Source organism: Pleurodeles waltl, chromosome 2_2 (assembly GCF_031143425.1).
Source record: "Pleurodeles waltl isolate 20211129_DDA chromosome 2_2, aPleWal1.hap1.20221129, whole genome shotgun sequence".
NCBI classification, from domain to species: Eukaryota; Metazoa; Chordata; class Amphibia; order Caudata; family Salamandridae; genus Pleurodeles; species Pleurodeles waltl.
This window is the reverse complement of record NC_090439.1, coordinates 115,879,591-115,897,797: the sequence shown is the minus strand read 5'-3', so window position 1 is coordinate 115,897,797 and position 18,207 is coordinate 115,879,591. Positions and strand designations below refer to the sequence as shown.

At 46.8% G+C, this 18,207-nt stretch overlaps 1 protein-coding gene across 2 annotated transcripts in view; it reads right to left on the bottom strand.

Annotated features, from left to right (window-relative positions):
* The window catches only part of PIGN (phosphatidylinositol glycan anchor biosynthesis class N), a 988,499-nt gene that overhangs the window by 95,990 nt on the left and 874,302 nt on the right, over window positions 1–18,207 (bottom strand). For both annotated transcript variants that reach the window (XM_069219499.1, XM_069219500.1), the window contains one exon: window positions 12,666–12,741. In XM_069219499.1, coding sequence (XP_069075600.1) covers window positions 12,666–12,741 — 76 coding nt within the window. The remainder of the gene's footprint in view (window positions 1–12,665; window positions 12,742–18,207) is intronic.

The window sequence follows — 18,207 nt, the reverse complement described above, 5'->3', positions numbered from 1 at the left end:
GCTATGGAACTGTTTGTGCTTGTGCATCCGTTAAACACTTCCAGTTCAGGACAGGTGGCCTATCAAATCATTTTATTTTTACCGAACATGAATATCTGCTACTCTAGTTGGTGAAAGAGATTTTTTTTAAAAGACAGCTGAACACATTACTGAAGAAATTAGCAAGAAGCCCAAATTAGTTGATTTCAAGGAAAGCCCCGGAGATAAACTGACTGCCGTGGCTAATTTTGGAGTGTTGGAAATCATATTAATTGAGGTGACAGGACCTTGACTGCTTTTTTTTAGAGAAAGCCTGAAGAACAAATTAAATGATGAATAATATATCCATATCCCTTGTACTTAAATGATGTCCTAGTCATTTTTGATCACTGTCTGTATTAGGAAATCACGCTACTTCCTTCCTTCAATTCAGGGAACAATACTAAAATAAACAGCGCAGGCTACGTTGTAATTTAGATTCAAAGTACAAGAATTACTATCTGAAATACGTTCTGGGGGAGGTTTGTAATTTGCCTATAAATCCTAGAAGGAACTATGCGTCGTATAAAAAATTGAAGAAAAATATCTTCCATAGGTCATCCACAAAGTACTAGCTGCAGAGAAAAATCAAACTACAGAATAACATGTTGTTCATGGTTCAAATGTTAAACAAGAGGAGGTGGAGCTTCCCCCTGAGCTGGAAGACTGCTTTCAGTCGAGCTCCTGGGCCTGCCACTCCAGATTTTTGCTCGAGGAGATCTGTGGGCTCTCGGAGTAGGGTGACTAAATCAAATCAAATCAAATGATTAACATTTATAAAGCGCGCTACTCACCCGTGCGGGTCTCAAGGCGCTAGGGGGGAAAGGGGGGGTTATCGCTGCTCGAACAGCCAAGTCTTTAGGAGTCTCCGGAAAGCGGAGTGGTCCTGGGTGGTCCTGAGGCTGGTGGGGAGGGAGTTCCAGGTCTTGGCCGCCAGGAAGGAGAAAGATCTCCCACCCGCCGTGGAGCGGCGGGTGCGAGGGACGGCAGCAAGTGCGAGGCCAGCTGAGCGGAGGGGGAGGGTGGGGACGTAGAAGCTGAGGCGTCTGTTGAGGTATTCCGGTCCCTTGTTGTGGAGGGCTTTGTGTGCGTGGGTGAGAAGACGGAAGGTGATCCTTTTGCTGACTGGGAGCCAATGCAGGTGTCTCAGGTGTGTGGAGATGTGGCTGTTGCGGGGTACGTCGAGGATGAGGCGGGCCGAGGCGTTTTGGATGCGTTGCAGGTGGTTTTGGAGTTTGGCTGTGGTCCCGGCGTAGAGGGTGTTGCCGTAGTCCAGGCGGCTCGTGACGAGGGCGTGGGTCACGGTTTTTCTGGTGTCGGCGGGGATCCAGCGGAAGATCTTACGGAGCATGCGGAGAGTGAGGAAGCAGGCGGAGGACACGGCGTTGACTTGCTTGGTCATGGTGAGAAGAGGGTCCAAGATGAAGCCGAGGTTGCGGGCGTGGTCTGCGGGGGTCGGTGCGGTGCCGAGGGCCGTGGGCCACCAGGAGTCGTCCCAGGCGGACGGGGTGTTGCCGAGGATGAGGACTTCCGTTTTTTCAGAGTTCAGCTTTAGGCGGCTGAGCCTCATCCAATCTGCGACGTCCTTCATACCCTCTTGTAGGTTGGTCTTGGCGCTGGCGGGGTCCTTGGTGAGGGAGAGTACAAGTTGGGTGTCGTCGGCGTAGGAGGTGATGATGATGTCGTGCTTGCGTACGATGTCGGCGAGGGGGCTCATGTAGACATTGAAGAGTGTCGGGCTGAGCGATGAGCCTTGAGGTACGCCGCAGATGATCTTGGTGGGTTCTGAGCGAAACGGAGGGAGGTAAACTCTTTGGGAGCGGTTAGCGAGGAAGGAGGCGATCCAGTCCAGGGCCTGGCCTTGGATCCCGGTGGAGCGTAGGCGGGTGATTAGGGTGCGGTGACAGACGGTGTCAAAGGCAGCCGAGAGGTCGAGGAGAATGAGGGCGACTGTTTCACCGTTGTCCATCAGGGTTCTGATGTCGTCTGTGACTGAGATGAGGGCGGTTTCCGTGCTGTGGTTGGTTCGGAATCCGGTTTGTGAAGGGTCGAGCAGGTTGTTGTCTTCCAGGAAGGTGGTCAGCTGTTTGTTGACGGTCTTTTCTATTACCTTGGCTGGGAAAGGTAGAAGAGAGATGGGGCGGAAGTTTTTCAGGTCGCTTGGGTCAGCCGTAGGTTTCTTTAGTAGGGCGTTGACTTCAGCGTGCTTCCAGCATTCGGGGAAGGTAGCAGAAGAAAAAGAAGAGTTGATGACGGTCTGGAGGTGCGGGGCGATGATGTCGTCGGCTTTGTTAAAGATGAAGTGCGGGCAGGGGTCCGAAGGGGCGCCGGAGTGGATAGAGTTCATGATGGATTTGGTTTCTTCCGTGTTGATGTGGGTCCAGTTGTTGAGGGTGATGTCCGGGGAAGCGGGTTCAGTGGTGTATGGTTGGGTCTGGTGTCCGAAGCTGTCGTGGAGGTCGCTGATCTTGCGATGGAAGAAAGTGGCGAGGGATTCGCACAAATCCTGTGAGGGCGTGACGGCGTTGGCGCTGGCGCTGGGGTTGGAGAACTCTTTGACGATGCTGAAGAGTTCTCTGCTGTTGTGGCAGTTTTTGTCTAGTCTGTCGGTGAAAAAGTTCCTTTTGGCAGTGCGGATCAGGTGGTGGTGTTCTCGTGTAGCGTTCTTGAGGGCGGTCATGTTGTCAGCGGTGTGGTCCTTGCGCCAGGCCTTCTCAAGGGCACAACAAGTTTTCTTTGATTCTTTGAGGGTGTCGGAGAACCAGAGAGGTTTTTTGGTGTTGGTCTGTCGATGCGTGCGTTTGAGGGGAGCAAGGTTGTCAGCGCAGTTGGAGATCCAGTTTGTGAGGTTGAGAGCTGCGTCGTTGGGGTCGGTGGTGAGGGTGGGTCGGTTGGCGGCGAGAGCGGAGAAGAGTTGCTCTTCAGGGATCTTGTTCCACTGTCGATGAGGGATGGGTTGAGTTCGGAGGTGGGAGGTCTCGCGTCGGAATGTGAAGTGGACGCAGCTGTGGTCGGTCCAGTGTAGGGCAGAGGTGTGGCTGAAGAAGACGTGTTTGCTGGCGGAGAAGATAGGGTCGAGCGTGTGTCCGGCGATGTGGGTGGCGGTGTTCACCAGTTGTTTGAGGCCGAGGTTGGCGAGGTTGTCGAGCAGGGTGGTGGTGTTGGGGTCGTTGTTTTGTTCCAGATGGAAGTTGAGGTCGCCTAGGAGGATTTAGTCCGGTGAGGCGAGGGCGTGCGGGGAGATGAAGTCGGCGATGGCGTCGCTGAAAGAGGTGCGAGGTCCGGGAGGACGGTAGACGAGGGATCCTCTGAGGGTGGTCCTTGGGTTGGTGCGAATCTGAAAATGCAGGTGTTCAGCGGCGAGGGGGGGGTCTTCGGTGGAGGTGGTGACGCTGATGGAGTCTTTGAAGATGATGGCGACACCTCCTCCTACTTGGTTGGTGCGGGGATGGCGGTAGCGATGTCTGGAGCAGAGGAGGCGTTCATCCATGTCTCCGTGATGAAGGCGACGTCCGGGGCTGTGGAGTCCAGGAGGTCCCAAAGTTCAACGGCGTGCTTGTGGACGGAACGAGCGTTGATCAGGATGCACTTGAGGTGGTTGATGGCGCGTGGGCTTGTGGTCGTGGTAGTTGCGTGGTGGAAGATGCGTTTGCAGGAGTTGCAGGCGAAGGGTCCATGGGTGCGTTTGGGGTGAGTTAGGAAGCAGGTTTTGGAGCGCCCTGGGTTGAGGGCGTGGAGGGTGGTGGGGTCGTAGCGGATCAGCGGGGCTTGGGGGAGCTAGGGACCAGGGGTCGTGGCGCTGGGCGCGGGCCAGGCGCGGACGGGCGCAGACGGGCTTGCCTCCGGCGCGCCAGCGGCGTGCCCGCTGCGCGCGCCCGCTGCGCAGTCGCGCAGCGGCCGCCATAAGAGGTAGGAGGGGGGGGGAGGGGTCAGCTGGGGGCGAATGGGAGCTGGGGGGCGGGGGCGTGCAGGAGGTCGCGGCGGGAAAGCGCGAGGCGGGGGGGGGACAGGTAGAGTGAGAGGAGCTGGGGGAGGGGGTTTAGGGTGGAGGAGGGTGAGTGTTAGGAGGTTTGGAGATTAGGGAGAGAGATAGGAGTAGGGTTGTGAAGATAGGGGAGGGGGGGTTGTAGAGATGGGTGAGGGAGAGAGGTAGAGTGAGAGGATAGGGAGATAGGTAGTAGAGGGGGTGGCGGGAGGGGGGGAGAGATAGAGAAATAGATAGAGAAAATAGATAGAGAAGTCGATAGATAGGGAAATAGATAGACAGATAGGTAGGTAGGAGGAGGTGGAGAGTGGGGGAGTTAGATAGTGAGATAGGGAGCTAGAGAGATAGGAAGATAGGAGGAGTGAGGGAGGTAGATAGCGAACGGGTTAGCTAGGGGTGAGAGAGGGGGAGGCGAGTGAGGGAGGGGGATGAGGAAGGAGCAGGAGGGCAGGCTCGGGGGACGAAGACGGAGGAGGTAGAAGAGCCGAAGACAGGAGAACAGAAGACAGAAGAACAGAAGACAGAAGAACAGAAGACCGGAAGAGCTGAAGACAGAAGAACAGAAGACAGAAGAACAGAAGAACAGAAGAACAGAAGATCGGAAGAGGAGAAGAACAGAGAAGAACAGAGAAGAACAGAGAAGAACACAGAAGAACCGAGAAGAAGAACACAGAAGCACCGAGAAGAACAGAGAAGAAGAACACAGAAGACCGGAAGAACACAGAAGAACAGAAGGGAAGAACAGAAGAACAGAAGAGAAGAACAGAAGAACACAGAAGAAGATTGCAGAGGGGGAGCGAGGAGGAAGAGACAGAGAGGAGGAAAAGAAGCAGGAGCAGGAGAGAAGGTGAGTGGCGCGGGGCAGGGCGAGGGGCTGGGAGGAGGGGGGTACTTACAGTTAGGTGGGTCTCAGGAACACAGGAACTCGGGAACTTGGAGGAGCTGCAGCGGCAGGGGGAGCGACCTACCCTTGAAAAGGAAAATCTGGACAGGTTAGACATAAAAGCCGGACTAACGTCTTTAATCTCACTTTTATATCTGGCCTTTTCCATAAAAAAAAGAGAGAGAGAGAGTATACACACACACATAAGCAGGCAGCTGAAGTATTTAAGACTCTAGAGGTGTATGTGAAAGAAGACCATACCTTTCACTTCTGATGCGCAAGTTGACCTGACCTTTGTCCATACGAGACATTTATTTCAAACTGACAAAAGCATTTGCAGGTTGACCTGACCTTTGCCTCCACAAACCACATTTATGTGAAATGAACAAAAGCATGGGGACACTGGAACAGTCCTCTTAAAACCGTGACTGTCCAGGGAAATCCGGGACGTCGGGTCACCCTATCTCTAAGCCACTGGAAACATGAAGTAAGTGGTGAGGGATGCCAGTGCGAGATGACACCCTCAGTGGACCTGGTGTCTTGTAACAGCGATGAAAAGTGGAGAGGGGCAACCCCAGAATCTTCTATACGGCGAGTGATCAGAGGATGTAAGGCCGTAAGGCACGGCCGGCTTGGGACAGGTGCTGGTGCTGATTGAGTGTGGCTGTATTTCCCCAGATGGAAGACTAGATCAGCATGCAACTTATGTACTGGCTGGTATGGAAGGAAAGGTATCAGGAGGCACTTTCCAGGAGTAGTGACTTTTAACAGTGGTCTAAGCGGCCAAGTCACAGCGTGACAGAAACACTGCAAATGGACTGAGAGAGGATGGCTTGGAAAAGTAAAAGGAGAGGTATAATTTTATTCAGACACCTGTTTGGAAAAAAAAGATGGGACTGACTGGAAATGACTGAGGGCAGTCTATTAGAGGAGAAATGTTAGAAACCCTTAGGGAGATAAAGGTGACATTGGAGGTGATATTACAGAAACTAGAAAAAGTCCTCAACAGCAGTTGAGTACTTGAGACGATCGAGAAGAGGGTGAAGGGGCTAGGAACTACATTTGCAGGAGCAGTTTCAAAGGTGCAGGACATGGAGGGTTGGACAGACCACTTAGAGGTGATGGTGACAAACAATTGGAACTTTCAGGACACAGCGATAGAAGCAATGCTGACGCTCGATGGGAGGACAGAAATATTAGAAAAAATCTGAAGAATGGAAAACGCAAGAGACTTAGGCTATCCTTTTAACATTTGTGGAAGAAAAGCTTTGTAACTTCTCACACCTTTACTATTCATCCTACATAATTTAAAGTACTAAAGTGAGCTTTTTTATCTAGATGAGGACACCAGTAATGTGGGACAAACTGAACTAAGGACTGTTGGAAATGGCCTTTCTGCTGGGTCACCACCAAACATTTTGTCTTCCTCTTCCTCTTTTTTCTGACCTCATTTTTGCTGGCTTTAGGACTGTATATCAGTGCTAAAGTGCATATGCTCTCTCCCTAAAACATGGTGGCATTGGCTCATACCCAATTGGCATGTTTCATTTACTTGTAAGTCCCAAGCAAAGTGCACTACATGTGCACACTGCGTGTAAATTAAATACTACTAGTGGGCCTGCATCACTGATTGTGCCACCCACATAAGTAGCCCTTAACCATGTCTCAGGCCTGCCACTAAAGACCTGTGTGTGCAGTATCACTGCAACTTCGACTTGGCATTTAAAAGTTATTGGCAAGCATTAAACTCCCCCTTTTCCACATATAACTCACCCATATGGTATGCCCTAGGTAGCCCACAGGGCAGGGTGCTATGTAGGTAAAAAGCAGGACAGGAACATGTGTGTTCTATATGTCCTGGTAGTGTAAAACTCCTAAATTCGTTTTACACTGCTGTGAGGCCTGCTCCTTTCATAGGATAGCATTAGGGCCACCCTCATATACTGTTTGAGTGGTAGATTCTGATCTGAAAGGAGTAACCAGGTCATATTTAGTATGGCCAGAATGGTCATAGAAAATCCTGTTTATTGGTGAAGTTGGATTTAATATTACTATTCTAGAAATGCCACTTTTAGAAAGTGAGAATTTCTCTACACTTAAATCCTCCTGGGCCTTCCAATCCACATCTGGCTAGGTTAGTCGACAGCTTCCTTGTGCATTTCACTCAGACAACCTCAAACACAGGATGCTCAGTCACATCTGCACACATCTGCATACTGAATGGGTCTTCTGGGCTGGGGGGTGGAGGGCCTGACACTTACATGTCAAAGGACAGTGGCCTGCCCTCACACAATGGACTGCCAAACCCCCTACTGGGACCATGGCAGACAGGATGGAACTGAAAGGAGACCTTGTGCACTTCTAAGCCACTCTTTGAAGTCTTCCCCTCTTCAAAGGCACATTTGGGTATTTAAACAGGACCTCTGACCCTACCAACTAAGACCCTTCTACAGACACTTCTTGACAAGATAACTACCGGGAAAGGAACTCTGAACCAGAATCTGCAACCTGCTAAGAAAAGCTGCCTGGCGGCCCAAAGGACTCAGCTGACTGCTTTGCTGAAAAGCACCGCTGCCTTGCTGCCCTCTGGCTCTGCTGAGAAGTGCTCTCCAAGGGTTTGGATTGAGCTTGCCTCCTGTTTTCTAAAGTCTCAGGGCCAAAAAGACTTCATCTCTGCAAAGAACTCCTTGTGCGACAAAAATCGACGCACAGCCTCCCGGAATCAATGCAGAGCTTGCCCTGCGGTGAGAAAATGACCGCAATGCTGAACCGGAACGATGCAGCCCGGCTCCCTGAGTGGAGATTGAAGCAGTGCCAGCGTTGCGTCCGGGGTTTGGTCGCACAGCCCACTGGATCGGCGCGTAGCTGAGCCGGAAGGACGCATCCTGACTTCCTGCGAGAGGAATCGACGCAGCGCCTGCCACGTGATAGAAATGTCCCTGCATCGCCCACCAGATCGACGCAGCTCCTGTGACTTCCCCCTGTGATTTCTCTGCATCGTCCCCGGGACGTCCAAATACCCCGCAACCCGAAGAGGATCCAAGTCTACGTTCCGGAAATCAACGCAAAGCCCTTGTTGCGCAAAAAAACATCGACACATCATCTGTGTGTGCCCGGAGAAACCAACAGACACCGCCCCGTTTTCCACGCATATCCTTCTCTGCGGTACCTTTACAGATAATTAAGACGCAAACCAGGTACTTTTTGCTTGCATGAGACACTTATTGCTTTTTAAGAACTAAAAACTCTATTTATAATTTTAACAGTGATATTTCAACGTGTATTTATCTAACCTTGATCGTTTTGACCTTAATCTACTCAGCTAAATATTCTAGATTTTTCTAAAGCTGTGTGGTGTTTTTAGTGTGTTATTGCAAGGTTTATTGCACAAATACTTTACACATTGTCTTCTAAGTTAAGCCTGACTACCCAGTGCCAAACTACCAGAGGGTGGGCAAAGGATAATTTGGAATGTGTGTGACTTACCCTAACTAGAGAGAGGGTCCTTGCTTGCACAGGAGGCAACCATTTATAACAAGGACAAATTGGTAAACTATATAGCTCAGCTCTTTTTGGTAACATTTCTGAAAATGTGTGCAACATATTAAAATGCCGAATGTTGTGTTCTTTTGTTGTGAGCGTTTTGGTAATTTTGTAGGCTAGAGGAACTGTTCAATCTTTCTGATATCTAATAAAGAAATTGATCCCAGGCATATCAGGGACAAAAGCAGCCAGTGGACATAGACACAATAGAAATGGTCTGTGCACATTGATGCATGCCTGTTTTTGCAAGCATTAGCACATTAAAGAGTCCCTACCATCAGTGTGCTGAATGATGTTAATCATAGTGTAGCTATTGTTGCCTGTTCTGTGGTGTTCATGCAAAGTCAGTTGGAATGTCTCACTTGAGAGAATCAGCTGATAAAAACTCGAGCTCCAGGAAGTGTGTAACGAGATACCTACCTGTGACCTATAATCTAAGAATAAATATGCTTCATGGTTGTGCCTCAAATGGGGACTTTTTTATGTACATCTAATATCTATTCCGTGACGGTGAAGAGATCCACTTGAAACTTCAGTTGCAGTAGCTGACCATGTTTTCTAGACATAAAAGACTTATTGTTCTACAAATAAATCATAGAGATTAATGTCTCTCATGTAATTCAAACCAAGTGGTTGGTAATGTGTGGGTATTTACAAGCAATATTTCAGGTTCTGGATCTTTACGGTTCTCGAAGGGAAGAGCTATCCATGTTTCGTTGATCATTTTAGTATTTTTCAACAGGAAAGGATGCTTTAACTTTGTACTCACATACAGATATTCAATCGGTCTCCCATGAGGCGCTGTTTGAGGCTGAGTTTCCTGATGCTCTCTGCCTTGCAATGGTGTAGGCTCCTAAATCAGTACCAGCATTTGGAAACAGGAGCTTTTTCTATTTTTGATTCTTAGCTCTCATCATGCGTGTGTTAAATTTTAGTATTTACTGGACTATAAAGGCTTTATAGTATAGCGGAATGGGTTTGGATATTTGTTAGGGATTCACTACTTTCATAACTCCTGAAAAAGTTTCCAGGTAATCCTGGTAATGGTGCTGAGCTGCTTTGTCACATAGGTGTGAGGTTCCACATGTGTTTCCATATCCCATGGTTAATTCGAAGACTAATACCTGTTGCTATACCTGCAATCACATCCGGAATTCTCCTGCTTCATCCAACCTGCAAGTCTAGTCCTACTTCTGTTCCTGGTCCCACACAGGCGTGTACTCCTACCTCCCAGGATGAGGCCTGCTGAATCCATGTCAGTCGCCTGGGCAGTGTGGCAATCTGCACACACCTGCTGCATTGGGCCGTAAGGAAACGACAGAATTAAATTACCTTTAGGTTTGAGACTGGAAGTTTATGCCATCTGTTGGAAATTGCCCTTTCTGCAGGGTAATTTCCAGACTTTTTGCATTCTTCCTCCTCTTTTTCTTATCTTGATTTTGTCGCCTTTAGGATGACACTTTACCACTCTACCCAGTGCTAAAGTGCATGTGCTCTGTGTCTAAAACATGGTAACATTGGTGTCTTCATGATTGGTATATTTGATTTACTAGTAAGTCCCTAGTAAAGTGCAATATGTGTGCCCAGGGTCTGTAAGTCAAATGCTACTAGCGGGCCTGTAGCACTGGTTGTGCCCCCCACTAAGGTAGCCTTCCAAACATGCCTCAGGCCTGCCATTGCAGAGCCTGTGTGTGAAGTTTAAACTGCCATTTCAACCTGGCAAGCGCACAGACCTTCCTTTTTATTACATGTAAGACACCCCTAAGGCAGACTCTGGTTAGTCCCAAGTGCAGGGTGCAGTGCATTTAAAAAGTTGGACATGTACTTTTAAGTTTAACTTGTCCAGGTGGTGAACAATTAGTTTTTCACCATTGCAAGGACTATCTCTCCCATAGGCTAGTATGAGGATTGCCTTAAAACATTGTTTGAGTACAATTTCCAATTGAGAAAAGATAGAAAAATTTAGTTTATTGTGTCTGGACACACAATTTGAAAAAACACAACTTTTGGTAAAAGTGGTTTTTAAATTGCAGGTCTGAAAATGCTGCTTTTAGAAAGTTGGCATTTTCTTACTTTAACCATCCTCTGCCTTAGCCTGCCTCCAATCCACATCTGGTCTGTATAAGGTTAGGTGACAGTTACCTTTGTGCATTCCACCTAGATAGCCATAAATATAGGACACTCAACTGTCCTTGCATTCCAGCTGCATACTAATGGGTCTTCCTGGGCAGGAAGGGTGGAGGGGCTCCACGTACACTGCAAAGTATAGTGGCCTGACCACACACAAAGGACTGATAACCCCCCACAGACCTCCTGGCAGACAGGGCTAGGCTGAAAGGGAACCTGGGCACTTCAAAACCACTCTTTGAGGTCTGCCCCATTTCTAAAGCACATCTGGGTACAAGTACTGGTCCTCTGACACCATATACTTGGAACACCTCTGGACTGAGGACATTCTATCCGGAAGAAGGATACCGAAGCTGTGAGGAGGGTCTGCCACTTTGCTGTTTGCTCTGCTATGTTGGCCTGCTGCCTGCTACGTCTTGCCTGGGAATGAGAGGACTGGATCTAACTCTCTACCTCCTAAAATCTAAGGCTTCTCCAAGAGACTGATTGAGCTTGCCTCCTGTTACTGAAGTCTCAGGGATATCAAAGACTGCGCCTGCATATTGCTACCAGCACCAGCGCCTCTGCTGCAAGTCCTGCTCTGCCAAGTGGTGCTAAATCCAGTCCTGGTTCCTTGGAGGGGGGTATGGTGGTGCAACACAAGAACTGACACTACAACACTGTTGTGACAGTTTGAACCAACGCATCCAGTTGCAGAAACGCTGTTGTGCCACTGCCTCCAACGAAGCCGCAGACAGCTCGGCGACTGCACACCGAGACAAGCCCGACTTACAATGCACCTCTGACTTGGTCGACGCAGCAACAATGCATCAGAACCTGTACTCATCACATGTGGACCTCAACGCATCACTGATGTTGCCCAATCAGGAAATGAAGCATTTCCTCCAAATGCAATGCATTCCCCTCCTTGGATTAATGCCTCATCACCAAGCCCCAAAGCAACCAAGATACTGTCAGCAGGTCTGCGTGACTCCTATACCTGGCCAGCGCTCTAACACGGTTGGACTGAACTTTTGGATTGTCCCCAGTCCAGCACAATCAGATAGTTCTGGTTGGGGCTACTGTCTTCTAAGCACTGAGTTTTGATTTAACCTTTAAAAATTCTTAACTTGATTTGTGTATGTTACATTTTTGACATTTTGTTATTGTTTGACTCAGATACATATTGGCTATTTTTCTAAACTAGTGTGGAGTCCTTTTGTGGTGTTTGCACTGTGTTACTGTGTGTGTGCACAAATACTTTACACATTGTCTCTTAAGTTTAGCCTGACTGCTCAGTGCCAAGCTAACAAAGGGTGAGCACGGGTAAACTCTTAGTGTGTATTTTACTTGCTCTGACTAGGATTGTGGTACCTACTTGGGCAGGGTACAAACCTCTGCTAACTACAGACATGATTTCTAACACCATCTTATTCAGCAATAAAAGAAGTTACAGGGTCGAATACTGCCAAATAAGCTACCAAGTGACTGTTTATGGTCTGAATCACCCCTTCTTGTTAAGAATGCCCTGAGGCAATTTTGTTATTTAAGCAACAGCCTCCTCCCACCCACCCTCTCCTCCCATGGTTCTATTTTATGTATGGCCTTGGAGAAATTACAACTTTCCACCTGTACACAGCGACTATGTCTTTATATATATTGTTTCCTAAAAACAACCTATTAGAACTTACAAGGATTATCTTTATAGACGTTTCTGCATTCAAGAATTTGTCACAGCACAAATGTAACTTAAGGGTGCCACCAACACTTAAAGTATGCACTGTTACATACAATAGTAAATCATTCTCCTTTGCAGCAGCCAATGTATGGAATGCCCCTCCCAACCACTCTTTGTGAACTTTCTTCTCTGCTGCACTCAGAGACTCCCTGTTTATCCTTAATTGCGAACAATCTCTCTATGTCATTGGTATTTTTCGCTAGCTCTCATCAATAATAATCTTTGCAGGGCTAAGAAACTATGATGATTGCGTGCTCTGGAAACAACAAATATAAACAACAAAGTGATACAATGAAGGCATTGTCAGTATTGAACTTTCTGTGCATCTAGTCACTGCACAACCACACTGAATCATTGGTTCCGATACGGAACCTTGCCGGGGTTTTACTCACCTTCCACATCATTAGAGCCCCCATCACAAACGGGCTGAACACAGTCAGGAAGCAATAAACCGAAGCAGGGTCAAAGCTAGGGAGGAAATTGTAATCAGAAAAGAGAATCAGAAACATTGATGTTCCTCCACACAGGCGTAGTTTTCTCTCTGTGATCTGGGAGCTACCAGGTGTGTACCAATAGTAAAGAACTTCAGATCTACAATGGTTACGAATTTTAAAGATTAGAATAAACTCCCTGGTTGCTCAAAGAACTCCAATTTACTGCCAAACATTGTTTGCATTTTGCTGACCACGTCGCACATCTACGTACTTTCTTCAAACTCTTTTACAGCCACATACTTTGAAACACAACATTTTACTTAAGGTAAGTAAACATACCTATTGTGATAACCGTCATTAACCTGTGCAATACTAAAACATATTTTAATCTTAAAATACTGAAAGGATAACAATGAAAAAAAAATCTTTAAAAGCCATCATATAGTTATAGTAGACACAATCACACACCTAATTTAGTCTTATATTTCATCAGCTGTCAAACATTTTTTATAATTGAACTACATAAAATGCCCCAACGTGTATATTATTGTAAAACTCTGTACTCCCACAAAGAGGGGAAACATTTGAGTCAGAAATAAATATTTGCGGAGCACCTCTAAGGAATTATATTAAGGGCCATAGATACAGGACGTTACTGTGTGCCGAAATGCATTTCATAGATGCACGCTCCAAGTGTAATGGAAGGCCAACTGTGGCAAGCGGGTGTTGTGTTCTGTCATCAGCTCCACGTACAGATCAGACTAATAAACATGCAGGTTAGGCCTTCTAATACCTGGCTCGAACACTAATACAACTGAAGGAACTGGAAGAGCCGTTGTTTCAGCCCCAGGTCATAAACGTCCTCAGTGTAGTAGAATGAAACCCAATAGTGTAGTGTTAAAAATTCGAAATCAGAGTGAAGTTGTGACTTTAAAGTGTATGTCATCCTCTGTACCTCTAACAGATATGTAAGGACCCAAGTCAAAGGTAGATCTGTGGAATACAATGGAGAGACACAGAGTGAATAATTAAGAGATATGGACCACGACTATAACAATAACGGCTGTTAGCTATCCTCCCCGCACTAATGAGTCCAAGCCACAAGGAAGCTTCTCTACCAGGGGGAGTAATTAGCAGTCTTTATTGCTCCGCAGTTAAGAACAATAATGCTATTAGCAAACTCCTCCCACCACAAAATACTGAGAGCAGCGTGAACTGGAACTGTATCACAACTGAAAAATGGGATGAAAAAACATGGCTTCTTTCTCCCTTGGCGCAACCTAAGCCTCTTCCTTCAAAACAGTTGTTTCAGACACGGCAGTCATGCGAGAGCCATCTCATGCAGCACACTCTATTGTCCTCAGCTCTTAGGCTAGGGGTAGGTCTGAAGCCCACAACAAACCAGAGGAAAGGGAGGTTGCAGCACAGAATATTCTCTTTTGGGGGCCTGTAATGGTTGCGATCACTGGTAAAGAAAGCTTATGATAGGCAGTTCAGCTGCTGTCGTTCTATCTTGGGTACTAATAGCTGATACAGACCTCAGACAACATTTCAAAGCTTGTTTTTCTGTCTTTCCACGTTTAATTTACTATATTCAATCTCCAAAGGGTTGTATGCGGCTTGGTTTATAATTCAGAGAGAGAGACATTAAAAACTGTATAGCACCAGAAGGGGTTATAATTAAATATTAAAATCAAGAAGATCTCATCTAACTGTAATAGTAGCATTTGCGGGAGCTCTTCAAAGGGCAACAGAGAACAAAGTTACATATCTCTGGTAACCCTATTTACTGGCCACAGAGTCCAGATTTATCAACTGCATATTTGGAGGCGCCATGGGGAAGGCATTTGAGTTCAGTTTTGAGGAAGAAACTCAGACGATGAGACTTTCCATTAAATGCTGTGACAACGGGAATTGTTGGTCACCTGGTGCAGGTGTATGTCATCTGGCAATTTGTATGTGGAATGCTAGGCACAAAAATGGTTTCTACATCGCAGTAAGGACATGTTCAAGAAGAGCCTCAATGAATGGGAGACAAAGGGCCTGATCACGACCTTTGCAGAGGGGATTACTCTGACACAAACGTGATGGATTTCCCACCTGCACTATTACAAGTTCCATTATATCCTATGGAACTTGTAATATGGCCGACGGGATATCCGTTCCGTTTGTTACGGAGTAACTCCCTCATAATCAGGCCCACAGTCTCAATAACTAAAGAAGATAGCTGCAATATGTTACGCCTGACAGCCTTAAGGCAGTCAGCCCCAAACCTTTTGCCTGCCTCCCTCCATTTCTCCAACACTGTTTTTTCTGGTTTTAGGACTCTGCGCACTTTATAATTCCTGACCAATGCTAAAGTGCATGTGCTGTCTCCCCTACACATGGTAACATTGGTTCCTACCCAATTGGCATACTTAACTTAGCTGTTAGTCCCTAGTAAAGTGCAGTGCATGTGCCCTGCTACTGTAAATTAAAAGCTACTAGTGGGTCTGCAGCACTGATTGTGCCACTCACATAAGTAGCTGTTAACCATGTCTCAGGCCAACCCTTGCAAGGCCTGTGTGTGCAGTTTCACTGACACTTCGACTAGGCCTTTAAAACTATTTGCCAAGCCTTAAACACCCCTTTTTCTACAAATAAGTCAACCCTAGGGCAGGGTGCTGCGTAAGTAAAATTAGGACATTTACTTATGTCTTTTACATGTCCTGGTAGTGAGAAACTCACAAACTCATTTTCCACTATGTGAGGCCTGCTCATATCATAGCATAGCATTAGAACTGCCCTCATATACTTTTAAGTGGTAGATTCTGATCTGGAATGAGTAGCCCTGTCAAGTTTAGTATGCCCAGAATGGTAATAGAAAAGCCTGCTTACTGGTGAAGTTGGATTTAATATTACTATTTTAGAAATTGCACTTTTAGAAAGTTGGCATTTCTCTGCACTTACTGTCATCTGTGTCTTTCAGCCTATCTCCAATCCACTTCTGGTCTGTGCTGGTGTGTCTTCTTCCCCTTGTGCATTCCACCCAGACAGCCATAAACACAGGACACTCAGTCACATCTGCATTCATCTGCATACTGAATTGGACTCGCTGGGCAGGAAGGGTGGAGGTGCTCTCTCTTACACTTCAAAGACCAGTGGCCTGCCCTCACACAAAGGACTAATAACCCCCCACAGGGATCCTGGCAGACAGGACTGGCTGAAAGAGGAACTTGTGCACTTCAAAACCACTCTTTGAAGTTTCCTCCACTTCAAAAGGGAATTTTGGGTATATATACTGGGTCTCTGACCCCACCAAATCAGACACTTCTGGATCTACACCTGGACTCTGTCAGAGGGACTGCTTGGCTTCCAAAAGGACTCATCGGGACTGCTTTGCTGAAAAGGACTGCTGCCCTGCTTGTTGCCCTGCTGCCTGCTGGCCTACGACTCTGCGGGACTGTCCCTACCTTCTCCACAAGTGCTCTCCAAGGGCTTGATTGAGATTGCCTCCTGTTCTGAACTCTCAGGGCCACAAAGACTTCACCCCAGCGAAGAAAATCCATGTGTGTCGGAAAAGCAATGCAGCACGTGCCTTACAGTGGAAAAACTGCTGCATTGCCTACCGGATCGACGCAGCACCTGCTCCTTCTAGCAACGGGTGAAGGATTTCCAGCACATCGTCCCTGGGTCTCAAGCTATCCCTGCATCGTAGTGGGGAACCAAGGCTGTGCTCCTGGAAATTGGCACATCATCTTGCAGTGGGGAAAGAAATTATGTATTGTCTGTGCCACGCAGGAAAATCCAATGCAGCACCTTTTTTTTCAATGCATCTCCTCCTCTGCGGCTCCCATGCATTGCTATTTTTGATGCATCCCAGGTACTGTGTGCTACAAGGATATAACCACTTATTCTCACAGACTGAGACTCATTTCAACCTTTAGAAATTGATATCTCGACTTGTGCATATTGTATTTGTGGATGTTTTGATCGTATTTTATTTGGATAGATACTACCTATTTTTCTAAATTGGTGTGGAGTATTTTTTGTGGTGTTTTCACTGTGTTACTGTCTGACAGGGTGCATACTTCTACCGACTAGAGACCCAATTTCTAACACAATATTTCTGTAAAAATATTAGATTTTTCCTCCGTAGAGGACAGGATTAACTCTAAAGCTTCTGCTCTGCTGCTTTTCGTATCACTGAGGTGAATGAAAACAATTCTTCTAAAGAAGGAGTTGAGGGGTAAGGTATGCCTCCTTTTGGCGATGATGCAGTTTGAAAACAAAAATATAATACACCATCAGTATTTTACAGGGGAAAAAGGTTATCATCCTCCGAGCAATCATCTTCTGTATGGTCATAATCCTTTTCAGGAATGGCAATGGGCTTGGAGTAGGACCAAGTAGTTGTTCCTTCTGAGCAAATGTTTGGGCCATAGGAAGAGGCTCTACCAAAGACATGTTTCTTATGGCTTCAAAAGCGGCACTCTGAGAGCAGCGTCTCTATAGGAGCTGAAGGTTGTGCTCACCGAAAGCACGTTGTTGCTTTGGCAAGCTTCGTTTCCTTCTTGGGCCCTGAGCCACTTCACCCATGAAGGCGCTGAATTGGGAAGTGTTGTGTTGGAGCTGTCGGTGTTGACAAGCCTGAAGGATCAGGATCACTATTGGGGAGCAGTCCAGCGCGTCCTGGAGCTGTCTTGGAACAGTCTAGCATTACCAGACCAAAGGCCTCGACCTGCACAGGGTCAGATGGTGGATCTAGACTCTCCAATCTCATCTTCATTTAACATTGGGATGCTGTTTGACAACAAGGAAGGAATGTTGGGGAATGGCATTAAGATTGCAGCTCTGGAAGTGGGACAGCTTCCCTGCGAAAGAACACGACTTCTCCTTCCTATAGTGCTTTTTGTTTTATTTTTTTAGAAAGTTCTTTTGGGCTATATACACTTAAACAAACTAAACTCATCTTCAGCCTAGAACAACAGGATAGACACCTCTATTATAACTCGGAGTGATGGGATAACATCACTATAAGGTCATGATATACCACAAATGGAGAGTGGGGTGAACACCCAGATCCCAACATACAACTATTTCGAAAAAAGCCAGATTGAGGCACTTAATCAAAAATAATTATAAACTGAAACCACCATCTATCACTGACTTGTAAATACGTATGGTTACGATACTGATTATATCTACTGCATGAACTGTTGTACTCGGAGACGAAAAAATTATTGTAAAAGGTTCAGGCTCGACGATGGGTAATGGCTACAAATTGTCACAAGGATGAAACATGCTACATAGGGGACCCACTAATAATTATTAGTTAAGCACAAAAAACTTTAATACCACAAGTTCCTTCTGAAAGCTGCAGAAGTGTCCGCGTTGCTGAAAATCAAATGGTCCTGGCATGTTGTGTGGGTGTTTTTTTTAAAAATCATTGTAGGGCACATACAAATACTGCTTGAAATATCGTTTTTACACTACCCAGACCCTCAGTCTCTCAAACCTA